The sequence below is a fragment of the Schistocerca nitens genome, chromosome 8, assembly GCF_023898315.1.
Source record: "Schistocerca nitens isolate TAMUIC-IGC-003100 chromosome 8, iqSchNite1.1, whole genome shotgun sequence".
Classification (NCBI taxonomy): domain Eukaryota; kingdom Metazoa; phylum Arthropoda; class Insecta; order Orthoptera; family Acrididae; genus Schistocerca; species Schistocerca nitens.
Genome location: NC_064621.1, coordinates 123,011,659 through 123,032,614, shown reverse-complemented (window position 1 = coordinate 123,032,614; position 20,956 = coordinate 123,011,659). Strand labels below are relative to the sequence as shown.

Genomic DNA, 20,956 nt, shown 5'->3' with positions numbered 1-20,956 from the left:
TAGAGCACTGCACCAGCATTTGGAGTCCTCATCAAGCAGGTGAGCAAGCAGGTACAGAACACACTGGAAGGTGTGCTTTTAGGAGTGCAAAAGGTGTATATAAACCGTATGAAAGAGTAATACAGATGCTAGGTGAACTGTGGGAGAAGGGTGGTGATGTTCTCATAAACCTTGTCTGATAAACATAGAACTTTTATTCAAGAAAGACTGTGCAGCAGTTTTGCAACCACCTTATGTAGATGTAATGAAAATACGACGAGTGACACTAAGATGCATGCATGGGCATGTGGGCAGTTGTCTTTCCCTCTCTCAGTATGTATGCCACACTGTACTGTGGCTTGTAGATTGTATTTCTTGTTGTTTTTGTGTATGTAAAGTAGGAAAACAAACTGTTTACAAAGTAATGAACGAAATCCATGGTGTTGTAAATATGCCAAGTTTGAGTTTACATTCTAGCTTTTTGAATGTATGCCGTTCATCTTCACTGGTGGTAAAAGTGGAGCAAGTAGAATCAGTCTTCACGTCCCTTTTTATATGCTGTAGTTTGATCATAATTGAATGAGTTTGCCTTGAGTAAATATGACAAATTTGGATGCATGATTTTAAAAAAATTACTATTAAAAGATAAACCACCTCATTGTATGCCAAGCTAAGTTTACTTTGGTAAGTAAGAGCAGCAGTATACTGCTTCTGTTTCATTATTAATTTTCATTCTGTCTCTTCCCAAACAATATCTGGTGGCCAGTTTTTAGTGGTGGCTGCTTGAAAGCTGTATTAATTTGTGTGATAGGCAGTGCAATGTCCTCCGATAATAACTTAAGGGTATCAGAAAATGCTAATCATGTTACAGTGATGTTCCCTTTTTTTGTTAACTGTTTTGTATTGGTCCTTAATGCCTTTTACTGAAAGAGTTTTCCCTTTCTGTATTGATTTTGTATGGAAAACAATTATAAGGAAATGGGAACAAACTGTGCTCTTCCCTGACTGTCTTTTTTACTTCAAGTAATTTTCTGGTCTCTTCGATGGACTTCATTTTTAAGCAATGTTTATAAATTTCACTGTTAATATAGGAAATGTTCTTTTGTCTGTAGTCATTTCTTTTTAAGAACATAATGAAATGTGCTCACGTGAATACTTAAATTTTCGCAAACATCAGTAATTTAAATATTAGAGACGAGTGGCTTTGTTTTGGTTTTTACGACCATGTTTTCTTCTAACTACTAAGTGCAAAGAAAAGAATGCCGCAGTATAAATTATTTTCCTTTGCATACTTGATAATAACTGACCATATATTGTTAGTTAGGGATGCAATTAAATTGCATGTGACATTGTCACTGGTAGATGACACCAATCTAAGAAGTCTTCAAAAAGTTCATTCTCCCAGCCTCGGATCACAAATTACCATAGCTGACAACTATTTTCAGTTCATCACCCTCTTCAGGTGAAGAGAGTGTTAATGAGCTGCACAAATTGAAAACCTCTAAATATCAACAAAGACAACCACATAATGCGTAACATCTGTGCTCAAGTTGACATAAACCACTTTTTTTCTTAAATAGAAGTTTGTCAGGAAACACTGTAGTATCACCTGTATAGTACTGTACACACACTATCTTGTAAGGCAAACATACTGTGTTTGCTTCTATAGTGTAAGGGAGCCTGATGAACTCGGCTTCTAGGAACTGAAGGTGCATGTACTATGTACAGAAAACCATTTACAGAAATTAGTGTAGAACTTAAATATTCTAGATAGTAACCAGAATAATTTTATCATATGAATAAAAAATAATGCAATACATCTAAAAACAAAGATGATGTAACTTACCAAACGAAAGCGCTGGCATGTTGATGACACACAAACATACACACAAAATTCAAGCTTTCGCAACCAACAGTTGCTTCATCAGGAAAGAGGGAAGGAGAGGGAAAGACGAAAGGATGTGGGTTTTAAGGGAGAGAGTAAGGAATCATTCCAATCCCGGGAGCGGAAAGACTGACCTTAGGGGGAAAAAAGGACAGGTATACACACACACACACACACACACACACACACACACACACACACACACACACACATCCACAGACACAAGCAGATATTTGTAAAGGCAAAGAGTTTGGGCAGAGATGTCAGTTGAGGCGGAAGTACTGTACTTCCGCCTCAACTGACAAAGGTGTTGTTGAATGACAGGTGAGGTATGAGTGGCGGAAACTTGAAATTAGCGGAGGTTGAGGCATGGTGGGTAACGGGAAGAGAGGATATACTGAAGGGATATACTGGAACTTGCCCTTCAGTGTATCCTCTCTTCCCGTTACCCACCAGGTAAGTCTTTCCGCTCCCAGGATTGGAATGACTCCTTACCCTCTCCCTTAAAACCTACATCCTTTCATCTTTCCCTCTCCTTCCCTCTTTCCTGATGAAGCAACCATTGGTTGCGAAATCTTGAATTTTGTGTGTGTGTTTGTGTTTGTTTGTGTGTCTATCAACATGTCAGTGCTTTCGTTTGGTAAGTTACATCATCTTTGTTTTTAGATATATTTTTTCCACATGGAATGTTTCCCTCTATTATATTCAAATAATGTAATATGTTCTAAATAATGTAAAATTTACACCCCATATAAATCTACATCTACATACATATCCTGCCAGCCCCTATATGGGCACATGGCAGGGGGTACCTCATACCACTGTTAGTAATTTCCTGTCCTGTTCCATTTGCAAACAGTACAAGGGAAAAAATGACAGGCTATTTGCCTCTGCATGAGCTCTATTTTCTCTGTTTTGTCTCATGGTCCTCATGTGAAATGTGTGTTGGCGGTAGTAGAATCAGTCTACAGTCACCTGGAAATGCCGGTTCTCTAAATTTTCTCAACAATGTTTGACTATTTGCTTTCCTTTCTACTGTCCTTACATTCTCATTCAACTTCACATCACTGTGCAACATTATGCTTAGATATTTAATCAGTGTCACTGTGTCAAGCAGCATACCACTAATACCATGTCCAAAAGTTACAGCATTGTTCTCCCTACTCATCTGTATTAACTTATATTATTCTACATTTAGAGCAAGCTGCCAGTCATCACACCAACTAGAAATTCTGTCTTAGTCATCCTATATCCTTCTACACTCACTCAACAATGATATTTTACCGCGTACTACAGTGCCATCAGCAAAAAGTTGCAGACATTTACTCACCCCATCCTACAGATCATTTACATATGTAGAGAACAAGAGCAGTCGTATCACACTCCCCTGCGGCACTCCTGATGACACCTTTGTCCCTGAGTAACACTCACTGTCCAGGACAATGTACTGAATTCTATTACTTTAGAAGTCTTGGAGCCACTCACATATCTGGGAAACTATTCCATATGCTTGTACCTTTAACAGTCTATAGTGGGGCACCGTGTCAAATACGAGGTTTGTCCGCAAAGTAAGATCCGTTTGGTTATATAAAACAAACGTGTACATACACAGAAAAAATATTTACTGTACAAAAATCTACAACTGTTAAACTACTTTTCTACATAGCTTCCAAAATTTTGTGGGCATTTGTCACAGTGTGGCACAAGTTTTTGTATGCCTTCTTCATAGATGGTTGCCGCCTGTATATTCAACCATGTGGTAACATGTTCTTTCAGCTTGTCATCATCATTGAAGTGTTGACCACCAAGGACAGATTTTAGGTTTAAGAAGAGCTGAAGGTGACTAGGAGCGAGGTCCAGGCTTTACGGAGAATGATGAAACGCGTCTCAGTGAAACTCCCGTAAGAGTTGTTTGGTCACATTTGGCGTGTGAGGTCAGCCATTCTCATGGAAAAAAACAACACCTTTTGACAGTAATCGTCAGCACTTGTTCTGTATTATGCGGCGCAATTTCTTAATAGTCTCACAGTAACCGTGTGCGTTGATTGTTTGGCCTTGTGGTAAGAAATCAATCATCAAAATGCCTTTTCTGTCCTAAAATATAGTGCATATGACTTTTTGAGGTGTCAAGATTTGCTTAGGCTTAACCTTTGTTGGGGATGAAGTGTGCCTCCATTCCATTGATTGCTGTTTTGTTTCAGGGGGGTTGTACGATACCCAAGTGTCATCCCCCGTGACTATCCGAGAAAGAAAACCATAGCCGTCTTCATTTTAGCATGTCAAAAACTGAAGTGCACTGCCCATCTGTTGTTTTTTGTGTTGTTCAGTAAGAATTTTGGGTACCCAATGTGAGCAAAGTTTTCGAAATTTCCATTTTTCGGTAACAATTTCATGAATTAGTGATCACGAGATTTGCGGAACTTCCATAGCAAGGGCACTAAGTGTAAACTTACGGTTGTGCTTAATCTTCCTTTCAGTTGTGTGAACCAGTTCTTCAGTAACCACAGATGGGCATCCACTTCGTTCTTCATCTTGCACTTGATCACATCCTTCGTTGACCAGTCTGACCCATCTTCTAACCATTGAATCACTCGTAGCATTTTGTCCGTAAACCTCACAGATTTGCTGATGAATTTCCTTTGGTTTAACTTTCTTTGCATTTAGAAAACGAATCATAAATCTGATTTCACACGCGGCGGCATTTTCAGTTACGGCTGACATTATAAAAAAGCAAGGGGTCCACAAATTAACAGTGAAAATATGTTTATCAAATGGCAAGAAATATCAGTAGCTTGAAAATAATATTGAGAGGTTCAATTAACACAGTTATATTTTGTCTACTTTTGCACAGGTATCAAAAAAGTACAGATTCGTTTCAGTGGTTAGCACACGAGTGTACCAGCAGTGACGGGCAGACCTCAGACAGCATTTGCTTAGGCACTAACACTCGCTGGTCGGAATGTCTTTTGGCACGAAACACTGATTTACAAGCCAGGTTGAATAGGTGGTGTAGAGATGGAGTGATGTGGATGAGTCTTAAAACTTCATGATAAGCATCTCGGTACAAGCATGTCACCATGTGGCATGTCCACTGTGGCCTGGGGCCTAACTTGATGTTGATGCTGCAAGGAGAAGATCAAGACTGAGAGTGAGGATAGGTCGGCGGAAGGAAAGCTAGGAACTGAGCTATAGTCCTGTACCCACAGCTAGTCACCATAAAAGCCAGGTATCCATTCACACAACAGAACTGACAGATTTGGGCGAAAGTAAACACGCGAAGTCAGAAACTCGTTGTTTTAGCAGATGGTTGTAGCGAATGAGGAATGTGTGAAACTGCTTAGACAGATGTTCTGTGAAAGTCCGTCACACAGTCTGCCCCTTCTCCCTCTAGAACAAAGCTCGGATGGTGGCTAAAGTGAAGGCTGATGCTAGTGGAGGGTCGTGTTATATCAGCAGTCAGACCACAGTTTGTGGCTCGACACTGCAGGTGCCAGTCATGCTACGAAGGCAGACACTGGATGGCAGGACCACGTGTGTGATGTGGGCAGGTCAGCAGGTTGTCAGTAGTGGGGCAGCGAGTGGCAGCAGAGTATCGGCAATGGGTGCAAGCAGCAAGTAAGCTGGTAACGCATGGGGTAATAGTGCCAGCCGGATCGGCCTCATTCTGATTCCAAAGCTAGACACACGGGAGTGGGCAGGCACTGGACACAGTTGTCAGCACAGAGCTGCAGAGGCTAGAGCACAGTGGCACTGCCAGCTGATTGCGAGAAGGGGTTGACAACCTGCTGGCCATGTCTGACAGTTAAAAGCGCGCATGCCAGGCACTGTGGACGTGAATCACTGTTGCCTCTGGAATGAGAATGGGTAAAGGTAGGTTCTGGGTACAGCAGTGGGAACACTTGAAATAACACTGTTATGGAAGTTGCAGAGGCTGTGATGCAGCGTCAGGAGTGTAACCAGCTGTTTACAGTGGCAGAGATGAAATTGCTGTATCGGGCATAGGCTGCAGGAAAGGTAGAGGGCTAGATGCTTGACCGTCCTGCCACAGGGGAGCTAGCGCTTGTGTTGTCTACGGCCAGTAGGTCAATGGTGGTGTCTGCATGGTATGGAGGGTGTTCTGAACCATAGTGTGATAGGTAGGTGTCTTTGGGACTGTAATGTGAGTGCTTCGCCCAGTGGTGGTGGTGTCAGCGGCAGTGGCAACTGTGCCAATGGAGGTGCTGATGTCGGCGGTGGTATGGGCCTATGGTGTTTTAACAAAGATGGTAATCTGGCCGGGTATTGTGAGATCAGGAAGTGTATAGACAGGCTTCAGTGCATCGACTGAAACACTGGTAGGGATGCAGTGAAGATGCAGGATAAACATCTTGTAGCCCCCATCAGGAACCAGTAGGGGCTGTAGTAATGCATACGAAGGTGGTGGGGAGGTTCTGGTGAACGTTGATACTTAGCATAATGTGAGTTCATGAAGCAAAGTTGCTGTGAATGATTGCTCTGTGTTCAGCATGGTAAGGTGGACCACAGGCAAGTCATGCAGTCCTGCAAGCTGGTGACGAACTCAGGGATAACGACATCCACAGGCACGTCGGCAGTCTGAAGGAAGTCACTTGGCACTGCTAGGGACTGGCCATAAACAAGATCGGTGGCAGACGTTTGAAGGCCAGTCTTGCGAGTGATGCAGAGACCGAGAATTACCAGCAGCAGGGCAGCAGTTCACTTGCTGTTGTGGCAGGCGAAACCAGCCTCAGAGGTATGGTGGAGCCATTCCACCATGCCAATGGTAGCTGGATGGCCCCACAGATGTCTGTCAGTGCACGAGAAAGGGCAGCCGAAATGGGCTATCCTCTTATAGAGGCAGGCAGTGACTGCTGTGATAGTATTGAAGTTGGGTATTTGTATTTCCTCAAGCCAGCAGGTGAATTTGTCCATCATAGCGAAGAGGTAGTGGCAACCATCAGAGGAAGGTAGAGGGCTGACGATGTCCACGTGAATATGAGCAAAATGATGCTTATGCCTGCTTCACATTGAAGAAAACAGCAAAACAAGTGGTGCATTTCATTGACCTCCCTGTACCATTGTTTGTGAACCATCGGCCGGCCATGTCGGAGCAGGCAGTAGTACCTGCTTAAGTTTGCTCTAACATTGGGATGTCAGCTATGGTGAAGGGCCATGGCAGGTATCAATGTAGGCAAATGTTGAGGCTGCAATGGTGTATACTGTAGGTTATTCAGTGCAATCAGGAGGATGACAGAGGCTGTGCCATGGTCTCATCTTGGGAAGACAGACAACTTGGAGCCATTGTTGATCAGGATTGGCATTGCAAAGCAGGTGTCACGGATGAACTAGTGCTTGGAGACTGAGCAATAGCTGGGCACACCTAATCCCAGTGGCCATTCCTGTTTTGTGCCAAGAGTAAGGTTCCTTACAGTTCTTAGTATCAGGGTGAAGTGCTAGTGGTACCAGCAGAGGCTGGCTGTGTCATGAGAGGTGTCAGTAGGGTGGCTAGAGTTGTGGTGGCAGTAGCTGTTGTTGTGCTGGTGGCTGCGGCTGCACAGACGGCAACAGTTGGAATCGAAATGGGCCATGGTCACGTGCAGAGTTGTCACAATGTTGCTGAGGCAGTCAAGGCTGTCATTTACTCCCAGATGCTGGGCATTATGCTGCAGCCCAGCAGGGGGAGGGGGCGGGGGAGCAGCCAATGACATCATTAGTGGTGCTTAAGTGGCGAGGGAGAGTTCGCAGCAGGGTGGCTGGCAGAATGATGGCCAGCTGACTGTGACCATTGGGGTTGAGGTTGACGCAGTGACAGACAGGGAGACCAGCAACTCCTTCAACCTGTCAGTCTGTCAGTGAGTCTGGCAGTGTCAGTGAACAAGGGATCTTATTGGGGCTGGAAGGCGAGTTAGCCAGATATTGTATAGGAAATGGTCGGAGACCATAAGTGGCTCCATCAGGCATCTGATCCCCACACTGCTCAAGGGAAAGAAGGACCCCAACACACTGCATTTCAGACGATTTATGTTGTGTTACAAGACAGTGCCAGTTTCTCGTAGCAGTCTCTGGCTTTGGATGACAAGATGATATCATCGACCTCTTATCACATATGTCAACTCGAGCCTGGCTCATCGCCATAACGAACGTGGTGGCATCGTGAGTGATGCCGTAGCCAGCAAGGATGAGGTTCACCAATGAAAACCAAAGGTGCAGACCTGCAGATTGAAGGGCAGTAGGTGAGCTGTTGTATGCCGTGCAGAGTGGTGGCAGTAGCTGGAGACCTGACGTCGAGGCCAGGATAAACGGTGGCAGCGGTATACATAGGGACGGATCTGGGTATTGGCATTGAGTCTGGCATGGGGTGCTGGAGCGACTGGTGGTTCCATCACGGAGTCTGGCATGGGGTGCTGGGCCGCTGGTGGTTCCATCACCACAAGTTGTGCGTGCCAGTCAGTGTTGCAGCATTGTCATTCCACAAGGTGCACAATCGGCTCAGCAATTATATTGTGTGGCACTGGAGTGGCAACCACTCACGAAGTGGCATCTGTTGGACCGGTGGCAGAAGGCATGGTCGCTTGGATGCACAAGGGGGTGGGAAAACACACGCAAGAGAAATAGCTCATTATGCTAGTGTCTGTAGCACGGAAATGGAAGTTGCTGGTGGGATGCGTGAGCCAAAAAGCACACTAATGGGATGAGGTGGCCAACATGTTGTAATAGAAAATTAAGTTGACTGAGGTTTTTGTTGGGACACCAGTTTAGGAATGTCTCCCTAGCTAACTTACGAAATTATTTACAAAATTGTGAAATAATACATAATGGGTTCTGCACAAAAGGTAATTTCCACACATTGTTGAGAAACAGTACATTTATTAAATGACTAAACTACTACAAAAGAGAAACATGAAACTGTCTTAGAAAGTACAGCTATCAGAGAGAGTCACTAGCCAATGTGGTGGCACCATACAAAGGTGCAGCACAGTAGGAATAGCAGAAACCGAACCTCACCCCAAGTATCACCAGCACAACTCCAAATTTTAGTGATGTGAGGCATTTTAGTGATATGAGGCACGGAATTAATCATCCCTTGTAGAAGAAATGGTCTGGACAAGATCACAGCCAAAGGCATGTGGTTAGCACACAAACATGACTATAGTGATGGGTGGATTTCACATAGCACTCACTTCGGCATTAACACTTGCCAGTCAAAATGTCTTTTGGTGTGAAACGTCGATTTACATGCCAGGCCATGTAGCAGATGTAGACACAGCATGGTTGAGTCTTACAACTTAATGAGAAGCATCTTGAAATGAAGCATGTTGCCGCATGGTGCATCCATTGCAGCATGGGGCTTAAGCCAATGGTGATGCTCGACATGCACTGGTAGCCAGCAACCATAGAAGACAGGCATCTCGTCACATGGCAGAATCAACACCTTGGGGCAGAAGGAAACACATGAATTAAGAAACTCACTGCCGTAGCAGATGGTAGTAGCGAGCTAGGAATATCCAAACTGCTAAGAGAAGTGTGCAGCGAAAGGCCAAGGTCACCATACATTATTTGCCGTCATTTTTTATCATCCCCAGAAGCTTAAGAAAAAAGTTCTAAAGACTTACTGTGTACCCAGCAAGCTTTTAGTAGAAGATACATAATGTAATAATTTTTCCTTCTCAGATCACTCTCAAAAAGGTGGGAAAGAAACAGTGGTGTAAGAAATCTTGTTTGTTTTTTATTGACCTGTATCACTCAGTTGCAACCACTCAAACATCTGATAGCTGCTGAATTGAAAGATATTTAACAATGATTTCATGTCTCCAGCAAGGATCCAGCAACTAATGAAGCCTGTGAATATACAAAATACTGTGTGGTTAAGGGCAGTTTCATGTCTGTCAGACTTTCCGCCCTATTGAACAGGGTCGTATAGAACATGGAAGATGTTTCTGCTTACACTATCCTGAAAAACCAGTTTTAGCGGAGCATGCATTGGAAAATGGACACCAAATTGCATTTGACAATGCTGTTATTAAACGGACCAATGGATTGGCATAGAGTAGTACATGTAGCAATAGACATTAAAATATTGGATAACATTCTCAATAAAGACAGTGGATTGCATCTGAGTATGGCCTGGGATCCTGTGATTGGGGTGTTGAAATAGGTGCCGGGTTTGTGCCACGAAAACATTGCCACATACGGTGCAGGACCAGGCAGCAGTAGTGCATAATGGGAGAGGCAACTGGGTGGGGATAAGGAGGAGGCTGGGGTGGGGCGGGGAGGGGGAGGAATGGCAGGCTAGGGGTAGGGGATGGTGAAATGTTGCTTGGGAGCATGTAGGGACGAGGTGGAGAGAGGGTAGGGCAGCTAGATGCAGTTGGGAGGTTAGACGGAGGGCAGGGAGAGAGGGGAAGGGATAGCAGAGAAGGAGAGAAGAAAAAAGCCTGGGTGTGTTGGTGGAATAGAGGGCTGTTTAGTGCTGGAATGGGAACAGGGAAGGGGCTAGATGGGTGGGGACAATACTAACGGAGGTTGGTCAGGAGGGCTACGGGAATGTAGGATGTATTGCAGGGAGAGTTCCCACTTGAGGAGTTTAGAAAAGCTGGTGTTGGTGGGAAGGATCCATATGACACAGGCTGTGAAACAGTCATTAAAATGAAGAATGTTGTGTTGGGTGGCATGCTCAGCAATGGTGTGGTCCAGTTGCTTCTTGGACACAGTTTGTCAGTGACCATTCATGCAGACAGAGAGCTTGTTGGTTGTTATGCCCACATAGAATGCAGCACAGTGGTTGCAACTTAGCTTGTAGATCACATTACTGGTTTCACAGGTAGCCCTGCCTTTGTTGGGGTAGGTGATGTTTGTGACCAGAGGAGGATGTATGGACAGGTCTTGCATCTAGGTTTATCAAAGGGGGTACGAGCCGTGAGGTAAGGGGTTGGGAGCAGGGGTTGTGTAGGGATGGATGAGTTACATTGTTGCATTCCATCCTGGATTTTCCATTGTTTCTATCATTTCAAATATAAATAGTGTAGATAACTAGTATAAAAATAGTCTATTGATTGACCTCAAATAAACAGAACCGACAATAAAGATGATGAATGGAGTAACAAAATTATCTTAAAAGTGGGTACTCGTAATCGTAATATAAAGCATCTGAGTTTTATTTCTTTTTGTGTTAAATTTGTCAGGTAATACATTTATTTAATTTTGTAAATAATAATACATTAATGAAACTTTCTGGCAGATTAAAACTGTGTGCCGGACCGAGACTCGAACTCGGGAGTTCGTGTCTCGGTCCAGTACACAGTTTTAATCTGCCAGGAAGTTTCATATCAGCGCACACTCCGCTGTAGAGTGAAAGTTTCATTCTATTAATACATTAATGTTTTGTGAACTGTTTCAGATGATCCACACATTACATAACTTCGCAGAAATTTTGGAACAGCATCAGCATGTTAGCTCTCTCAATCTGACATGTGAAGATTTACGTGCTCAGTGCAAGACTGTTGAAGAGGAATACATAAGTAAAAGAGACTCTCAGGTTTGGCAGTTAAATTCATCATTAATGAAGAATAAGTTTTTACTGTGCCATACATTTCTGTAGTCTCATACCATTTATCCTATTGAAATTAAATTTGTTTTCCACCTTATGTAAAATTACTAAATTACACTCCTGGAAATGGAAAAAAGAACACATTGACACCGGTGTGTCAGACCCACCATACTTGCTCCGGACACTGCGAGAGGGCTGTACAAGCAATGATCACACGCACGGCACAGCGGACACACCAGGAACTGCGGTGTTGGCCGTCGAATGGCGCTAGCTGCGCAGCATTTGTGCACCGCCGCCGTCAGTGTCAGCCAGTTTGCCGTGGCATACGGAGCTCCATCGCAGTCTTTAACACTGGTAGCATGCCGCGACAGTGTGGACGTGAACCGTATGTGCAGTTGACGGACTTTGAGCGAGGGCGTATAGTGGGCATGCGGGAGGCCGGGTGGACGTACCGCCGAATTGCTCAACACGTGGGGCGTGAGGTCTCCACAGTACATCGATGTTGTCGCCAGTGGTCGGCGGAAGGTGCACGTGCCCGTCGACCTGGGACCAGACCGCAGCGACGCACGGTAGCACGCCAAGACCGTAGGATCCTACGCAGTGCCGTAGGGGACCGCACCGCCACTTCCCAGCAAATTAGGGACACTGTTGCTCCTGGGGTATCGGCGAGGACCATTCGCAACCGTCTCCATGAAGCTGGGCTACGGTCCCGCACACCGTTAGGCCGTCTTCCGCTCACGCCCCAACATCGTGCAGCCCGCCTCCAGTGGTGTCGCGACAGGCGTGAATGGAGGGACGAATGGAGACGTGTCGTCTTCAGCGATGAGAGTCGCTTCTGCCTTGGTGCCAATGATGGTCATATGCGTGTTTGGCGCCGTGCAGGTGAGCGCCACAATCAGGACTGCATACGACCGAGGCACACAGGGCCAACACCCGGCATCATGGTGTGGGGAGCGATCTCCTACACTGGCCGTACACCACTGGTGATCGTCGAGGGGACACTGAATAGTGCACGGTACATCCAAACCGTCATCGAACCCATCGTTCTACCATTCCTAGACCGGCAAGGGAACTTGCTGTTCCAACAGGACAATGCACGTCCGCATGTATCCCGTGCCACCCAACGTGCTCTAGAAGGTGTAAGTCAACTACCCTGGCCAGCAAGATCTCCAGATCTGTCCCCCATTGAGCATGTTTGGGACTGGATGAAGCGTCGTCTCATGCGGTCTGCACGTCCAGCACGAACGCTGGTCCAACTGAGGCGCCAGGTGGAAATGGCATGGCAAGCTACATCCAGCATCTCTACGATCGTCTCCATGGGAGAATAGCAGCCTGCATTGCTGCGAAAGGTGGATATACACTGTACTAGTGCCGACATTGTGCATGCTCTGTTGCCTGTGTCTATGTGCCTGTGGTTCTCTCAGTGTGATCATGTGATGTATCTGACCCCAGGAATGTGTCAATAAAGTTTCCCCTTCCTGGGACAATGAATTCACGGTGTTCTTATTTCAATTTCCAGGAGTGTATTTTTTTATTCCTATACATTTTGAAGCAGATGTTCTTTTGATTTAGTTGTACTTTTCCTTTGCTCTCTTTTTTGCTTGTAATCCTTGTTCACTGGATTTTGTTTCTGTATCAAGGTGTTTAGTTCAGTCTCATTCATTTCACTCTTTTGTTGCTTCTTATTACATTATTTACTGTGTGCCATAAATCTGTTATTTGCATCCTTATCTTAAAGCAAGGAACAAAGTATATTGGCAAATTTCTTCCGTACTCTTAAATGTCAGTACTTAGAAACAGGAAACTATGCCTATTGTCCCATTCCCTACGTTCATAGAAAATTCTGCACTTTTGTATGCTTTTTGTAAATAAACTGTACTGTAACTGTCACTGACCTTAAAAAACTTTAATTTGCCTCTTTCAGTGTGACAATTTCTTTTTTTTTTTATCACAGTAATATGTATCTACTTCACATGCATTCCTGAGAACTCGTCCAATCTGTACCATAGTTGTTTCAATAGTTCAGGCTAATAATGATAATCGCATGTTAATGGGTGCTATTACTGTTTGTTTAGAGGTGTTACATACAATATGATTACATTGTCTGTGGCACAAACTATCATATTTTCTACAGTTATATTTAGCCTATAGAGGTAAGTCTTCCTGTTGCAATAAAATGTGAATTTAAGAAAAATTGTTTCAGGGTGAGGCAGCTTATGAACAGCTTGATTCACTGTCTAAAGACGTGGAGGAATGTGCCAAGGATTTATCAATGGCCAGGGGCGAATGGTGGGAAGTTCTTATACAATACGTTATTGTAGAAGGGCATGAAGATGAGTTTGTTAGTCGTGTGAGGAATGATCTTGTTGATAAAATGACCAAATTTGAAGCAAAATCAGTGCTGGAAAGGTAAAATGGATATCCTCTCGGCATGATAAGATTTTTTTTCATTACTTCTCTGATAGTCTGCAGTTTCGTTAATTGTGTCTACAGATTTTATGATATAGGTTTGGAAAACATACTCAGATACTAGCCATTCCTAATAAGCAGTTTCTTCTATACAAGAGAGAGAGAGAGAGAGAGAGAGAAGGCCTTTGTCAACAGTAGACCACACACACACACACACACACACACACACAAATGCAGGTGTGGCATGCCAGCCGCATTTCATTCCAACACACCATATGCGCAAAATTATGAATGTTCCGGAATTTTTGAATGGACCTCATATGGTGACGTTATGTCCAAACAGGACCAACATACTGTTATTCTTTTCTTGGGCTGCCAAAGGACAAACATCAGCAGACAGCCATCGGAATAGAAGACTATGTATGGGGCAACATGCCTGTCAAAAAATGCTGTTGTGGCATGGTGCTGGTTGCATTCGACACGGCGCTTCTGTATCACAAATGTTGTAACACAGAAGTTATGCCAATTCAAGTGGGAGACACTCAAGCATGTGCCGTCCTGTCCCGATCTCTCACCACGCGATTATCTGTCCTTTGGTTCCTTAAAAAGGCCTTGAAGAGTTGAAGATTCGTGTCAGCTGAGGATGTGCATCAAGCAGTTACGGACTTCATCATGCAGCAGGACATGGTATTTTACCAAACAGGTATCTTCAACTTGGTGCATTGGTGGAATGATTGCCTCAGTGCTCACAGGAATTTTGCCGTATTGGCATAACAATTCTAGACCGTATGGCCTTTGAACAGAAACTTTTTGAGCACCCCTTATACTGTGATCAGCTCTGTACAGTACATAATTGCAACAAAGTAAAACAAAATTATTTACATTTTTGTGTGTTTAAAGTTTATCTGTTACATTAATAAGTTGCATTATGTGGATCGTGTGAAGAAGCATCTCTTGGGATGTGGAAAGAAGACAAAGCTATACATTTTATTTGAGTGGAATACAATTTAATCACTAAACATTATAAAAAATTATTATGTTACACTGCTAATGATATGTAAATAAATATAAAACAATAATTTTAAATTTTGTGTCATGATCAACTTCAGCAGGCTAGGAGGAACTGCCCCACAGAAATTTACATGAGTCAATCTGAAAACTTTGCCACATTAGGTGCTTAGTGAGCGCTGGCATGAATGGAAGTATGCAAAGTAAATTCTCATACAGCCGAAATTGTGTACTTCAAATCTAACTGAGCTAAGGCACCTTATTAATTCTAAGATATGAGCTTCATTAAAATAGTTGAATCATCCACAAAGAGAACTAAAGTGAACTGCGAAATCACACTGATTCGGATGCAGGAAATAGCAGTTAACAATATTTTGATATTTCTGTTTTCTGTAATATGATTTATGCGTTAGAAAATGGTACATTCTGTCAAGAGAACTTTCCAAAACGTGAGTTAAGGATAACTAATTATGTTATTATGTGATAAATGTATGATTGTTCATGCATGCGTATCTTTCCAGTACCTATAATTTTGTTGAGCTATTAATATTCTGCAGAAGCTGTTGGTATTCGTAGTTAATTATATCCATAATTTCTGTGGCAGAGTGTGGACTGTACTTACAGTGTAACTGAACCACACCATTTGCTATAAATAAAAGCAGTTTGTAAGCTATAGATCAGATAAATACTGATATTTTTGGAGCTCTTAACCTCACTAGAACACAAGAAACATAGAAGTGTAACCTTTATTATTATTATTATTATTATTATTATTATTATTATTATTATTAAATTCATGAAAACACTCTTAATGTGCACAAAATGGTAATTGTAGTAATCTCATTTCACCATTTGTTACAGGCTGAAGACATTAAAAAGCATTGAATATCAACTGTGCAGATGGGATGAAGAACTAAATGATCTTAGGAAGAATTGTCTTAAGAGGTTAGAATCACTGAAAGTATCTCCAGTACCAAAACTGGTGAATGAAAGTGTTGAATGTCATTTACGCAGTTATTCAGCCAACAAGAAGAAGTAAGTTATAAATGCACTGATATATATATATATGAAAATATAGAAAGCATTGGTCTGTTGATAGACACAATAAAAACCACACAAACACGCACACAAATTTCAAGCTTTCGCAACCCAAGGTTGTTTCATCGGGAAAGAAGGAAGGAGAGGGAAAGACGAAAGGATGTGGGTTTTAAGGGAGAGGGTAAGCAGTCATTTCAATCCCGGGAGCGGAAAGACTTACCTTAGGCGGAAAAAGGGACTCGTATACACTCGCGTGTGATGCCAGACACCCAACCTCCATGTAGTCTCTCTGCCTTGAGAGATGTAGATGCATTATGACCCACCAGTCCCTCCACAGTGCTGGCAGACCCCACATTTCATACATTGTGAGGTTCCTTGGCAGCAGAGCCCGTGGGTAAAATGGGTGACACCTGAGGAATCCCATGCAACGTGTCAGATAATCTGCCAGGCCTGAAGATGGCTGACTGTGGCTGAAAAAAAGGTTGCTTAAGCTGTTGGTGAAGTTCAGTCAGCCCCTACTGCATCCGCATGCATCAAGCATACATCCTATCCATCCTAGTATTACTCACTTACGAAGTATTAACTATAAAAGCACACACAGAAAACTAAATATGCAACTTGCTTCTGTCCTGAAGCATCAGCGACAGGGCTGACTCCTTACTGAGATTTATAGCTCACCTTCAAAAGAAATGACAACTGTGCAACAGACTGCACCAATCTATGCTTTACATTGACTAAAACCCCGAGTTACACTCCTTAAATACAAAATCAAACATGGAATTTAAGACTTAAACTATGGGAAAATGCTGAAAAAGCTAAATATGTAACTTGCTGCTCTGCTAGTGTGTTAAAAGTGACAGCTGTATGTAATAAAAGATGACAAATCAAGGCTTACATATGTACAATATGAATATAGACAGTATATAAAGTTTATGTTGTGATACAGAGAAACAATGTCAAATGATAAAAAAAAGTAAAAGTCAGATAGATTTAAAAATTTATGTGCCCAATAACATTGTGAGAAAAATTGGCTTGTCAAGATTATAAAAACTGTACAGTTCAATACATTAAAAGTATCGGAATGCTTTATCTCTAGTAAGATTCACTTTCTGGCATGTTTGAAAATGGCATATTGCATGTTTTATTAATAAAAGACTGAAAATAATTTTTATACTTAATGAAAGCATAAAAAAATTGTTGCTGTCAATGCATCATCTAATTAGAGTGTAAAGTTACATCCCATTGTGTGTGGAAGTTAAAGCACCAGGGAACTGTGGAATGGAGTGCATTAGCTGTGCTTGGACATATCATGGACATGCCTACATGAGCATGTTTACAAACATCTATACATAGCTATGAATTCGTGGAGTAACTTTAAAGGAATTTATGAGTAACGAGATGGCAGACATCTTATCATTTCCTTCATTCATGTCATCCTGCAATAGATCATTTTTCATAGTTCCTTCAGTTGACAGTGTTGCTATTTGTCGAGTATGACCAATGTGTAGTAATTTCATCCTCCTCATGTTCACTGGAATTTTCATTCTGTACATCACTTGATCTTTTCATCTGGCTTCTCATCACTGTCACTAAAATTTTATCTTCATCCTCATCTTTTTTGCTCCTTAACCCATCTCATTCTTTTGTTCTTTCATATCTGCTTTTGTTCCGTTCACCACTCTCCTGATATTTCAAAAATCCTGCCTCCATATCAAGTAGTTCACTTTTCCAATTTTTGCACAACTTTCTTTTGTGGTAGTGAATCTTCAGTCCTTTTCATTATAGCATTCAGATCTTTTACTTACACTTCACCTCTTGCCTTATTTCTTGTTCACATATCATATCATCCCTTTTATAAACCACAAATATACGAACTTCCTCTTCTGTTTGTGCACAGTTATCATGTAAGGTGCTAAATAGTTATGCAATACCCAAGCTGTCATCTGGTTCTTCATTGGCTGTCTCATCTTCAGCCACAACCTCTTGCATCATAGACTCATTCTAAACACACTATTCAAACTCTCCTTCCCATCTTTCACCATTGCTCTCTTTGTCATTTCTCATAGTCTCTCTTTCTTTCCCTGCCTTGTCTACCTTGCTTTCTACTTTGTCCTCACCTTCCCCATTTGTAAACACTTTTACTTTATTTTCCTTCAGACTTTTCCATATTTCAATTAATTCTATGATACATTCATTTGTGACCTTTGTCTCTTCTGTTTCATTGCAATCCTTGTGCAGTCTCACTTTGGGCCACAGCAGCCAAAGACTTCTTTTGTGTGTGTGTGTGTGTGTGTGCACACGCGTGCGTGCGCGCGCGTGCGTGCGCGCGTGCACGTGTTTTGTCTATTTTCAACGAAGGCATTGTTGGCCGAAAGCTCACATTCTGATGGTCTTTTTGTTGTGTCTATCTGCGACTCAGCATCTTGTTATATGGTGAGTACCAACTATCCTTTTCATAATATTGTTAAGATGTGAAACATCTATTCAGTGACTTGTGTGTTACTTTGCTACACATAACTTCAATAACAGCAGAAATTATATTTTAATATTGAAGATAACTACTCAGTGGTAATGTGCAGCCATAATATTGTCTCTTTCACATTCGACAAGTCCAAAGCTAAAGCACAAGTTCCCCTTTTGCTTGCAAAGCTGTCTACAGTATGTAACTTGTACTAATGCTTAACTTTAGAATTACACTGACTATAATTAGTTCTAAGTCTCTCAGTAAATTACTAATCAATCATGTTTCCCTAATACCAAAATCCTATATTACACCATAATGAGGAAGCGAAAGAGCTTGGATAAACAATACAAAGATTAACTGTTCCATTTAATGAACAAAATACAAAATATTGACTAACTGTCTTTTCTTAATCACATCTACTCCACTGCAAGAATCAACAACGGTATTACATTTTGTAAAGTGAGTGATAGAAGTGTACCTTATATTCACAGCTTTATTTTTGTAAATGTGAAGTCAACCAAAAACTTTTAATCTTGTCATGTACACAAGAACAAGTTCTGAAATTCACAACTGTCTTAACCAACTAATTGCAACAACTTTGTGATAGACATTCTCCTGATTTTAAGTCAACCATGCAAAATATATTCTTGGGTCTCTGGATGTGACAGTTAGTATGCTAATTTGCTGGTAATCGAAAGCTGATCATGGATTTTCATTCTTTCCCATTGAGTGTTTTCCATGCTGATCAAGTTGTTGCCTGTTGCTTCAGAAGACAGTTTTTATACTCTGTACTTTTTACACAGCTATTAAAAGTACATGGCACATTACCTGTAGTTGTGATATGAGCATGTTCCACTCTCTCTGTTTCTCTTTCTCTTCATTACAGCAATTATTTTCCTCCCATATATCACATTTAATAGGAATGCTTAAATGTAGGTGGAAATATTTCCAGTTACTATCTGACAGATAACATAATGATGTCTGATGCACTGTAACGGCATTTATTACTTTTAATACACTTTCAGAGGTATGTTACAAAATTATTGTAGAGAAAAATTGTAGTTTGAAACAAATCCTTCTTGGTAAACTAATTCGCTACTGACGATTTCTTCTACAGATGAATAATTGCACCATACATACCGTAGTTCTTCTGAGACTGTAGGTTACTTTTTACCAGTTATATTCCATGCTACTGTTGCTTTAATTGGATTGCTCAGTAAGATTCTTTGCCTACTGTCCATTTATTTCTGCGCAATGGATTCACTTATAGTCTTCAATTCTCCATTTTCAGTCACTCACCTCGACCAGTAAAACGTATTCTTGACACCATTGTACAATAGACTATCTGGAATGATCTCTCTGCACTCTCCACAGCTCTCACTTCTCTGACAGTTTACACATAAATATTTGTGTCAATCACTTATGCTATTTGAAAACATCTGGATGTGGATTGCCCAGAGACTGGCATAACACCAGTCACTTGCTGTTATGGTTATTGCTGTCCCATGAATATGCCCAAAAGATGATGGGATAATACAATTGACAAATATTGGCATAGAGCTGAAGTGACACAAAACAATACAGAAGTACCTGCTCCAGCTGTGACATAAATCAGTCTGAGGCCAGCGACCGTTGTGTAGCCTCTGATTAAGTTTTATATCACCAATTTATCAGGGCGCTAAAATTGACATACCACTTGTCAAAAATTACCAAGTCACCTGTTGATTATAGTGGCCTAATAAGGCAGTCATATAAGACATGCTAAGAGTATACCCATACGTGTCACCTGAGGTCAATTTGACTCTATGCCTGTCTGGATTAGAACCACTGCTGCTGTCAGGGAGGCTGCTCTGTGCACTGAATTGTGCATCTAGTGTGTGCCCAAATCATTTACCACATGGGTCATGTACTGGTCCTGCTGTACTCTATATGCACAGTAAGTAAAATTTCAAACAATGGAAAATACAGGATTGAATGTGACAATATTAGAGAAGGAAAGTTGCTACTCACCATATAGTGGAGATACTGAGTCACGATAGGCGCAACAGAAAGATTCACACACACGTGTGTGCAAGGTGGATTTGCGTGTGTGTGTGCGCGTGTGTGTGTGTGTGTGTGTGTGTGTGTGTGTGTGTGTGTGTGTGTGTGTGTTGCTCACAAACGCCTTAATGGCCAAAGCTATAAGTGTGTGAATCTTTTCGTTGTCCCTATCGCGACTCAGCATCTCTGCTATATGGTGAGCAGCAACTTTCCTTCTCTAATATTGTAAGTAAAATTTCCTTATTTACCATCCTTCCCAATGTTACACTCTTAATGAGCAGCAGCGTGTAACACAAATAGTGGAAACAGTAGTAGCTATAATTGAAAAAAGAAGTAAACTATCAAAGACAAATTACAGACATGTACAATTAAACTGAGTGAATTGGATTAAATGAAGTGTTTGACACAACATTGTCAACACTCAATGAACTTGTCACTTTTCTACACAACCCAGTCCTTGGGATACAGTACAGATCAGTTTGCATCTATGATTACATATTCGTATTTGTTGGTTTTGCTAACTCATGATCGTACTGTCAGCTCCCATCCTCCACTAAAGACAGGTGCATAAGTACAACCTACATTCCAA

The 20,956-nt window shown here is 42.0% G+C and overlaps 1 protein-coding gene across 1 annotated transcript in view; it reads left to right on the top strand.

Moving 5' to 3' along the window:
- Window positions 1-20,956, top strand: part of LOC126198865 (E3 ubiquitin-protein ligase SHPRH) — a 259,483-nt gene that overhangs the window by 165,109 nt on the left and 73,418 nt on the right. Inside the window, exons 13-15 of the mRNA XM_049935462.1 lie at window positions 11,259-11,396; window positions 13,612-13,817; window positions 15,687-15,860. Coding sequence (XP_049791419.1) covers window positions 11,259-11,396; window positions 13,612-13,817; window positions 15,687-15,860 — 518 coding nt within the window. The remainder of the gene's footprint in view (window positions 1-11,258; window positions 11,397-13,611; window positions 13,818-15,686; window positions 15,861-20,956) is intronic.